The sequence below is a fragment of the Bufo bufo genome, chromosome 1, assembly GCF_905171765.1.
Source record: "Bufo bufo chromosome 1, aBufBuf1.1, whole genome shotgun sequence".
Taxonomy (NCBI): domain Eukaryota; kingdom Metazoa; phylum Chordata; class Amphibia; order Anura; family Bufonidae; genus Bufo; species Bufo bufo.
The window spans coordinates 170,483,609-170,494,471 of NC_053389.1; the positions used below are offsets into that span (position 1 = coordinate 170,483,609).

Here is a 10,863-nt window from a genome sequence, read left to right on the forward strand (position 1 = left end):
TCCAGATGGCGACCATTAGAATTTACAAATGGCGACAAGACTTTTTAGTCTTGTCGCCATTTGCGACTAGACCCGCCGCCGCAGCTCTGCCGTTGAATACAGCGGCGGGGCCCAGGAGATGATAGTTCTCTGCCCCGCCGCCGATGTTCTTCTCAGCAGCACAGTGGAGAAGGAGTCTCTCCCTCCCCACTGTGCTGCCGCCGCCGCTGCCAGTCAGAAGAGACAGGAGGAGGAGGGGGGGGGCTGTGGCCACTGCGCCACCAATGAAGATAACTGACCTGAAATACAAATACAGGAGGCGGATGCCGGAATCAAATAGCCGGCACCCGACCGCTATGACAGTGAGCTGCGATCTGCGACAGTTAACCCTTCAGGTGCGGTACCTGAGGGGTTAACTGCAGCTGATCGCAGCTCCCTGTCAGAGGTCGGGTGCCGGAATCCCCGCCTCCTGTATTTGTATTAACAGGTCAGTTATCTTCATTGGCGGCGCAGTGCGCCACCCCCCCCCCCCCCCCCCCCCAACACCCCAGTATAATGAACATTGGTGGTGCAGTGCGCCCCCCCTAACACTCCAGTATAATAAACATTGGTGGCGCAGTGGGAAGTGCCAATGAGGGTTAAAATAAATAAATTAATTCACCTCCTCCAATTGATCGCGTAGCTGCCGGTCTCCTGTTCTTTCTTCAGGACCAGTGGTGACCTCACTGAGCTCATCACATGGACCATTAGCATGGTGATGGATCATGTGATGAGCACAGTGATGTCACCACAGGTCCTGAAGAAAGAACAGGAGACCGGCTGCTACGCGATCAATTGGAGGAGGTGAGTTAATGTTTTTTTTATTTAACCCTCATTGGCACTGCCCACTGCGCCACCAATGTTTATTATACTGGGGTGTTGGAGGGGCGCACTGCGCCACCAATATTTATTATACTGGGGTGCTGGGGGGGGCGCACTGCGCCACCAATGTTTATTATACTGGGGTGTATATAATGTTTATTATATTGACCTTCTACTAAGCATTCTGTATTAAAGAATACTATTATTTTATGTTATAAGGGAAAATAATACAGTGAATAGACTTTCATCCTAGCAACCATGCGTGAAAATCACACCGCATCCGCAATTGCTTGCGATTTTCATGCAGTCCCAGTAACTTCTATGGGGCCTGCGTTGCATGAAAACGCACAACATAGAGCATGCTGCGATTTTCACGCAACGCCCATGTGAAAGGGGCCTAAGGGTGAATAGGACAAGGGTTCCAGCCCCTAAGGGGGGCTAATAGTAAGTAAAATAAAATAAAAACACTAAGGCTACTTTCACACTTGCGGCAGTGTGATCCAGCAAGCAGTTCCGTCGTCAGAACTGCCCGCTGGATCAGCCGATCTGGATGTGACTGAAAGCATTTGTGAGACGCATCCGGATGCGGATCAGTCTCACAAATGCATTGCAAGAACGAATCCATCTCTCCGCTTGTCATGCGGACAGACAGATGCGTCTTGTATCTTTTTACACATTTTTACCGGTCTGCGCATGCACGGATCCAGCATTCCGGTATTTTGAATGCCGGATCTGGCACTAATACATTCCTATGGGGAAAAATGCAGGATCCGGCATTCAGGCAAGTCTTCAGTTTTTTTTCGCCGGAGATAAAACCGTAGCATGCTGCGGTTTTATCTTTTGCCTGATCCGTCAAAATGACTGAACTGAAGACATCCTGATGCATCCAGAACGAATTACTCTCCATTCAGAATGCATGGGGATATGCCTGATCAGTTCTTTTCCGGTATAGAGCCCCTGTGACGGAACTCTACGCCGGAAATGAAAAACGCTAGTGTGAAAGTACCCTAAAATATTAAATTTAAATCCCCCCTTTCCCAATTTTACATATAAAATATATAAACAATAAATAAATAAACATATTACACAGCTCTGCGTCCGAAAAGTCCAAACTATTCAATTATTAAAAAATATCTCCTATGCGGTGAGCATTCGGCATTTTTTTGTCACCTTGTCACCCCAAAAAATAGGATAGGACTGTTCTATTATGGGCCAAACGTTTCATAAAATGCACGCGGCTTTTTTTGGTGGTTTTTTTTTGCGCGGTATTGAGTATCGCAATACTTTTTTATGGTGACGAAAGCGAATCAAAATTTTGGTATCGAAACAACCCTATGCCGATCTGATCGGCGTAGCATTGTCACGATACCAAAATTTTGATTCGGTTTTGATTTGGCGACTAAAAATTTAATTTGGCTCCTAAATTTTTCAGTTTAGGAGCCAATGGCTACTAGGTATTTTTTTTTTGTCTGGAGCACTGTGGATGCGAACCCACTCATTTCAATGGGGCCGCAAAAGATGCGGGCAGCACACAGTGTGCTGTCCACATCCGTACTTCTGTTCCATGGCCCTGCAAAAAAATAAAACAAGTCCTATTCTTGTCCGCACAAGAATAGGCATTTCTATCATAGGGCTGACCTTTCCGTTACACGGTATCCGTGTTTTACGGATCTACAATTTGGGGTTGTCTGCACGAGCCCTTAAGTTAGGCTAGACCTCCGGCAGGAAGCAGCTTGTCGGAGATATCTGGATCCAGCATTGCTGGAAGCTGCCTAAAGACCCGACGTCCCCATTAAATATAAAGGTGGACCAGCAGAGATCCAGACTCAGACGCAATCCAGCAAATATGCCAAGAATCCGTCAGACTAAAACAGCTGTGCGCAGCTTGGCATCTTAGCTCAGCATGTGACTGATGAACGTAACGTCATACGGCCTAGGAAAAGCTGGAGAAGGCTGCAGCGCTACTTCCTTCTGAAACAGCTGATCGGCAGGGGTCCCAGATGTCGGACCCCCACTGTTCAGATTCCGATTACCTATCCAGAGGATAAGTCATCAGTAAAAAAAACACTTGAAAAAACTCCTTTAACCACCTGTTTTGGCCCAGTCCAGCTCCAGCAGTGGGAAAAGTAGCTAACTGGAGGGGGGGGGAGCTGTTTTAGATTCTGCTATCTCCTGAATGGTACCAGCATGCAACTGGTCTTGTTTGAAAGCTGACATTCCAAACTTTTAGACAATACCAGAATGACAGAAATATGTTCAGTACAGGGGAAGATATCACTGATAGAAATTGGCATACTGTGAATGCAGCTGAACGTGAAAATAAAAACAGGTATTACCAGCGATTATTCCCGACTCAATTTCTAACTGTGATTTCTCCTCTGTTGCTTGGACTTTAGTTGTTTAGCTGGAATGTCAGCTTTCAAACAAGACCAGTTGCATATTATATCTAGCTGCTACCATTCAGGAGATATCTGCATCTAAAGAACGCCTACCGCCTCCAGTTAGCTACTTTTACCACTGCTCGAGCTGGACTCGGGCAAAACAGTTAGGTGGTTAGATGCCACGTGTCTGGTGGGATTTTTTTCATGCTACAAATAAAAATGTTGCTTTATTATACAGACTGCTATGCTTACACCAGTAACCAGGCATGTACAGTATATATACACTATAGCTCTAACTTACCCATCGACTTCCAATAATTTTTATTTTTTGAAAGGAAAGGGGGGGGGGGGGGGAATTATAGTAATTTAATTTTTTATTAAATTTTTACAGCATTTTTTGTATAGTATACAACAACATTTTGCCTTTATTCTTAGGGTCGCTACATTTTCACCAATATGCAGATATGCATAGGTTTTTGGTATCATTTTTGTGTACACAAAAGTAATGGGGGGTGTAAAACACTGGTCTATGATATTTCCTGAGATGCCAGAGGATACGCCCAATTTATGCGCAGGCCGTGTCATATATTAGGCGCATCCTCCTAGGGCTTGTGCACCTAAACAGAAATCTACAGCAGCTATGAGATGCCGCAGATTTGTGTCTTTATGCACTAACCCCCCCCCTTATTCACCAAGCGCCCTTTTTTATTGTAAATTCACTACATAACATCAAAGCAATAGTTTTATGGGGAGTTTTTAAATAAACTTGGATTGTTTTCTATGGGACTGTACTGTGCAATCCTCTGGTTGCTCATATACAGTAATACAATGCAATACTCTGGTGTTGCTGTGTTTTATTGCCTGTCAGGCAGACACAGGGGACCTTTTTAATCCCCTGGCTGAGATAAACCATTGGCACCCCACTATCGTGAGGAGCCGATGGGGTAACGGAGAGAGGAAACATCCTCTGCTCTACACTCCTTAGATGTTACCATATAGCTACAGACTGTGGTACCTAAGGGCTAAACAGCCGGGATCAGAGTTCTCGCCGGGAGTCCAGCTGTATGTTACTTAGCTCCTAATCCCGTGCCTCTCTGAGCAGCACATTTACAGGGCTTTGTGTACCAACTAGAGATGAGCGAATTTCATGTTTTGAAATTCATTCACACTTAGTTTGGTGGTAAAAGCAGAACTGCGTTATGGATTCCGTTACCACGGACCATACCGCAATTCTATGACGGAATGCCTTTAGAGGCATTCCGTTATTCATTCCATCATAACAGAAGTCTATGGCCTGCATAATAGATCTGTCCCGTTTCCGTTACACAGGGGAGTCCTCTCCTGCATAACGGAAACGGGACGGATCCGTTTTGCAGCCCATAGACTTCTATTATGACGGAATGAATAACAGAATGCCTCTAAAGGCATTCCGTCATAGAATTGCGGTATGGTCCCTGGTAACGGAATCCATAACGCAATTCTGATTTTACCACCAAACTGTTATGAAATTCGGTCATCTCTAGTACCAACCACCAGAGCCTTAAAAGTCCAATTGTAAACAATCATATTCTCATTCACAGCAAGCAGAGATCTTGGAATAAGCTTGGAACTGAAATACATAGCAAATTAGTGAGCTGCCTTTGCTTGCGATTATACAATGACTCCGATTTATTATGTGACAGATGCAGAGTCGAACTCACCCCTGAAGAGCTTCTGGGCAATGTGCACAGGATTCCCAAAGTGGAAGTTCTCCCCCCTGAAGAGGGACTGAACAGTCTGCTCCTGCTGCTCCGTGTTGTTCTCTGGGAAGGATGGAAGAAATTGGCGCAAGTGTTCCCGCTGCGAGTCTGACAAGACGTTCTGCCAGGTGTCCATGCTGACCACATCAAAGAAGAGCTCATGCTGTGGACAGAGAGGAATAGAAACACTGAAATCCAAAGAGCAAACGGAGAAATCAGATCACTCCCATCATCCCTACTAGGAAGTCAGTGATCCACTGCTGTATAATCAGGCACTTCCTGGTTCCGGCTACAAAAAACGCAGGGGTCATTAACTAATCTGAAATATGCCAAAATTAGGCGTATTTCAGGCGCAGATGGAGTCGCAACGTGTAGTTGCGCCGCTATCTGCGACTTTTCCAGCTCACACCAGGTTTAAAATCGCGGGCGGGGAAGGGGCGGCGTCTGATTTACCATTTTCTATGCCTGTTTTAGGCGTAGAAAATGGTCTAAATGTAGGACAGCAAGGAAGCTGTTTTACATTTAAAACTGGCGCTGGAAGCGCATTTTTATAACTTCGCCGGAATCACCGCCAGCTATTGAGACTGGCATCTAGACCGGCGTTTTAGATGCCAGCTATGGGTTTTTATTAAGACAGGCATCTAAAACGCTGGTCTCAATAAATTAGATTTGACATTCTGGAGGGTGGGCTAGCCGGCTGACAGAACCTCCCGTGGCTGCTGCATTGATCAAAATGGCTGCAACCCAGCTTTTCTGGACACAGAAGAGTAATAAAAGCTGAAGTGAATTTGGAAAAATCTGTGTTGAAGCCGACTTGACATAATGGTGCAGCGGCCATGGAGCATTATGGACCTAGAACCCATAGAGTCAAGCATCTGATGGAGGAGCACAGTATGGGAATGTTCTCCACAGGCATCACTAGCAGCATATACCAATTGTAACCCGACTTGTACTGCAGCACCCCTGCGGAGTTACCACATATACTGAATGAGAACACCTCCCAGACCTAATACTTCTTACAGCTGAAGGTTTGCTACAATTGTATCTGGTCTAGACAATGCTCAGTGAGGTGAACCCACCGATTACTGGTGGGAGATCCACCAATAAGAGGGGGCACCTGGCTTTTAGGAAGGGGTAGCCCAGAGTGATGATAATTGGTATATTTTATTTAAGCATTATTAAATGTTATGTTTGAAACTATTGGTTTATTCCTACTGGCAGTGATAATGCCCTGATACACTGTAACAAACCCTCAGCATAATGAAGTATTCAGTCCGTACAGGATTTCTGCGTCTGAATTCCTCCATTCGCTGACAGCAAGCACGCATAGCTGATTCATTGCAGTCAGCATCCGTACTCCATAATACAGGAAATAAATAGACACTCTTCGGACCCGTACGGGCCCCGGCCATGGGCACCTTCAGGCTCATTGGCATCAAAGTACATTTTTAGGACATCGGTAGCACAGACAAGGAAGGGGGTCTGATATTTGAAATACCGATAGTTTATGACAAACTTTAGAGCAATAGAAGCAGGTTGACATGTGTAAATTTGCTGACAGATTCCCTTTATCGGCTTGTCCTGAAGACCGGCCATCAACATCAAAATCCTGGACAATCCCCTTAAAGAGGTTTTCTGGGATTTTGATACTGATGACCTATCCTCAGGACAGGTCATCAGTATCTGATCGTGGGGGTCCAACACTTGGGACCCCAGCAATCAGCTGTTTGAAAAGGCACCAGCTCTCCTGTGCGCTCCGAGCTCAGCAGGCACGGTGCCGTACATTGTATGGCGGCTGTGCTTGGTATGGCGCCCCACTGAAGTGAATGGGGCTGAGCACAGCCTCTATACAATGCACCGTGCCCACTGCCTGGTGAGCTGCGAGATGTCCGCGGCGCTCACAGGAGTGCCGTTGCCTTCTCAAACAGCTAATCGTGGGGGTCCCGGACCCCCATCAATCAGATACTAATGACCTCTGATATGTCCGATTACCAAAATGCATTGTCTTGTGCAAATATTACATAAAAAAAACGACACTTATAAGGTAACTAAAAGACAGCTATAGGCCTCATGCACACGACCGTTGTGTGTTTTGCGGTCCGCAAAACATAGATGGTGCCCGTGTGCATACCGCAATTTGCGGAACTGCGCGGACAGCCATTAATATAACTGCCTATTCTTGTCCGCAAAACGGACAAGAATAGTACAGGTTATATTTTTTTTGCAGACCACGGAACGGTCAATGGATGCGGAAAGCACACGGAGTACTGTCCGCATCTTTTGCGGCCCCATTGAAGTGGTGTGTAAAAAACAGAGCGAGGCCACCTAAGTGCAAATGATCGGGTCCATTGGGAACGAACATTTGTACAAAAGCGTGTCCCTGGCCTGTGTAAAAGTGCTGCCGCCCACAAATGGCAAATAAGCAAAATACTAATTTGTCGCATCATTAATCTGGCACTTAAAACGGTTACCTGACGGCAGCACATCGCCCTGCGTAAGCATGCTGTGCTGTGTACGGCCTCTTTCAGACACGCTGGGTGGGGAGCATGATTTCCCGTTCTGGACACTGCGCTATATCACGCAGGGCAAGGGCCGTTTGTTTATATTTTTACACTGCTAGGCAGAGGCTTACGCCTAGCAATATTGCCGGTGACACTGCTGGGCAGAAGCCTCCGCCTAGCTTTACCCATGGAAAGCCCGGTACGTCACTGGATCTCCACAAAAAAGCCTTTCACCTGCGCGATTCAGCTTTTTTTTATACTTACAGCATTAGATCATTATAATTCTGTAGCTGAAAGCTCAGGCAGAGACACACAGCATTATAAATTATTACAAGTGTCCATAGATGGGAAATCACGCTCGTCTGAAAGAGGCATAAGGGGACCCTACCAGTGCTCCGTCTGAGTCAGGGAGAACTGCTAGAGGCTTTACTGGGCGATTCTTATTAACATGGGGGCTTAGAACAATTGTCTTGATGGTCATTCTCTAGATGAAACAGAATGAGGTCTATTTAATGGCAGACACATTGGGGTCAGGTCTATACAGATAATGTGCTTACATCCTCCAGCAAATCTTCAGGAAGACTGACTCTTGTCCCTCCAAGTAAACATGGTTCCATAATTCCCGTACCATTGCTGTCCAAGCACGGCCCCAGGTCCAGGGGATCAGTCAGCATCGTGTCAAGGGAGTCCATGTCCTTTTAGCTGGGGGGACGACGACATGATACAAACGGTAAATCAAGGGACTAACAGCCCACCCCTCTACTCTCCCCATTCTACATGACATAAGTGTCCCTGTACCCTCATCTACATAATGCACAGCCTGTCCATGTACCCCCCCCCCCCCACCTACACGAAACATCATCTTTCCCCCCACTGCCCCAATCTACATGACATTTATCCGGTCCCTCTAACCCCCCAAAGTGACATACACCCTGCCCCTCTACCCTCATCTACAGGAGGCACAACCTGCCCCTCTACTCCCTCCCCCCCCCCCAATCTACATGAAACACAACCTGAACCTCTACCCTGCCCCCCTTCAACATGACGTATAATCTGCCCCTCTATGCCCATCTACCTGGCACACAGCCTGCCCATCTACCTGGCACACAGCCTGCCCATCTACCTGGCACACAGCCTGCCCCTCTACACTCATCTACATGACACACAACCTGCTCCTTTACCCAAATGTGACAAACAACTTGGGTCTGATTAGACACTGGAACCCCAACCTGCCCATCTACCTGGCACACAGCCTGCCCCTATCCTGCCCATCTACCTGGCGCACAGCCTGCCCCTATCCTGCCCATCTACCTGGCGCACAGCCTGCCCCTATCCTGCCCATCTACCTGGCGCACAGCCTGCCCCTATCCTGCCCATCTACCTGGCACACAGCCTGCCCCTATCCTGCCCATCTACCTGGCGCACAGCGTGCCCCTAACCTGCCCATCTACCTGGCGCACAGCCTGCCCCTATCCTGCCCATCTACCTGGCGCACAGCCTGCCCCTATCCTGCCCATCTACCTGGCGCACAGCCTGCCCCTATCCTGCCCATCTACCTGGCGCACAGCCTGCCCCTATCCTGCCCATCTACCTGGCGCACAGCCTGCCCCTATCCTGCCCATCTACCTGGCGCACAGCCTGCTCCTATACTGCCCATCTACCTGTCACACAGCCTGCCCCTATCCTGCCCATCTACCTGTCACACAGCCTGCCCCTATACTGCCCATCTACCTGGCACACAGCCTGCTCCTATACTGCCCATCTACCTGGCACACAGCCTGCCCTTATACTGCCCATCTACCTGGCACACAGCCTGCCCCTATACTGCCCATCTACCTGGCACACAACCTGCCCCTATACTGCCCATCTACCTGGCACACAACCTGCTCCTATACTGCCCATCTACCTGGCACACAGCCTGCTCCTATACTGCCCATCTACTTGGCACACAGCCTGCCCCTATACTGCCCAGCTACCTGGCACACAACCTGCCCCTATACTGCCCATCTACCTGGCACACAACCTGCCCCTATACTGCCCATCTACCTGGCACACAACCTGCCCCTATACTGCCCATCTACTTGGCACACAGCCTGCCCCTATACTGCCCATCTACCTGGCACACAACCTGCTCCTATACTGCCCATCTACCTGGCACACAACCTGCCCCTATCCTGCCCATCTACCTGTCACACAGCCTGCCCCTATCCTGCCCATCTACCTGTCACACAGCCTGCCCCTATACTGCCCATCTACCTGGCACACAGCCTGCCCCTATACTGCCCATCTACCTGGCACACAACCTGCCCCTATACTGCCCATCTACCTGGCACACAGCCTGCCCCTATACCTGTCACACAGCCTGCCCCTATCCTGCCCATCTACCTGTCACACAGCCTGCCCCTATCCTGCCCATCTACCTGTCACACAGCCTGCCCCTATACTGCCCATCTACCTGGCACACAACCTGCCCCTATACTGCCCATCTACCTGGCACACAACCTGCCCCTATACTGCCCATCTACCTGTCACACAGCCTGCCCCTATCCTGCCCATCTACCTGTCACACAACCTGCCCCTATACTGCCCATCTACCTGGCACACAGCCTGCCCCTATACTGCCCATCTACCTGGTGCACAAGCTGCCCCTCCCCCACTATCTTCCCCTGTGTGATACTAGTCTCAGCCCCTCTCACCTCCCGGAGTCTCTTCACCTCCTCTCCTCAGTGACATTGATTCGCCCGCACCGTTCACTTGGGCTCCTCGATCTTCGGGACATCCTGCCCGGTACCGGCTTCCGTTTTCCTTGCCGGAAGTGACCCGCCGGAAGCAAACAGCCAAACTTGGAAACACTTCAGATAACCATCATGCAGTGCGCTTCGGCAGGAAAACATATTGCATGCCGGGAACGTCGTCCGCCAATCACTGGTCTGATAACTGTGCGGGATGAGCGGGGCAGTGAGGATCTAGCCCTGTGTCACACAACAGGTTTAGATACATCACCAGCAGGCAGTATCACACAACAGGTTTAGATACAGCACCAGCAGGCAGTATCACACAACAGGTTTAGATACAGCACCAGCAGGCAGTATCACACAACAGGTTTAGATACTTCAGCAGGCAGTATCACCCAATAGGTTTAGATACTTCAGCAGGCAGTATCACACAACAGGTTTAGATACATCACCAGCAGGCAGTATCACCCAATAGGTTCAGATACTTCAGCAGGCAGTATCACCCAATAGGTTCAGATACTTCAGCAGGCAGTATCACCCAATAGGTTCAGATACTTCAGCAGGCAGTATCACACAATAGGTTCAGATACTTCAGCAGGCAGTATCACACAATAGGTTTAGATACTTCAGCATGCAGTATCACCCAATAGGTTCAGATACTTCAGCA

The 10,863-nt window shown here is 48.6% G+C and overlaps 1 protein-coding gene across 3 annotated transcripts in view; it reads right to left on the reverse strand.

Annotated features, from left to right (window-relative positions):
* The window catches only part of NFRKB (nuclear factor related to kappaB binding protein), a 58,340-nt gene extending 48,053 nt beyond the window's left edge, over positions 1 to 10,287 (reverse strand). For all 3 annotated transcript variants that reach the window (XR_005778967.1, XM_040431985.1, XM_040431976.1), the window contains exons 1-3: positions 10,158 to 10,287; positions 8,019 to 8,163; positions 4,922 to 5,123 (exon numbers count right to left, since the gene is read on the reverse strand). Coding sequence is in view for 2 of the 3 variants with exons in the window: in XM_040431985.1 (XP_040287919.1) it covers positions 4,922 to 5,123; positions 8,019 to 8,153 (337 nt within the window). In the remaining variant the exon portion in view is untranslated. The remainder of the gene's footprint in view (positions 1 to 4,921; positions 5,124 to 8,018; positions 8,164 to 10,157) is intronic.
* Positions 10,288 to 10,863: the final 576 nt, after the last annotated feature.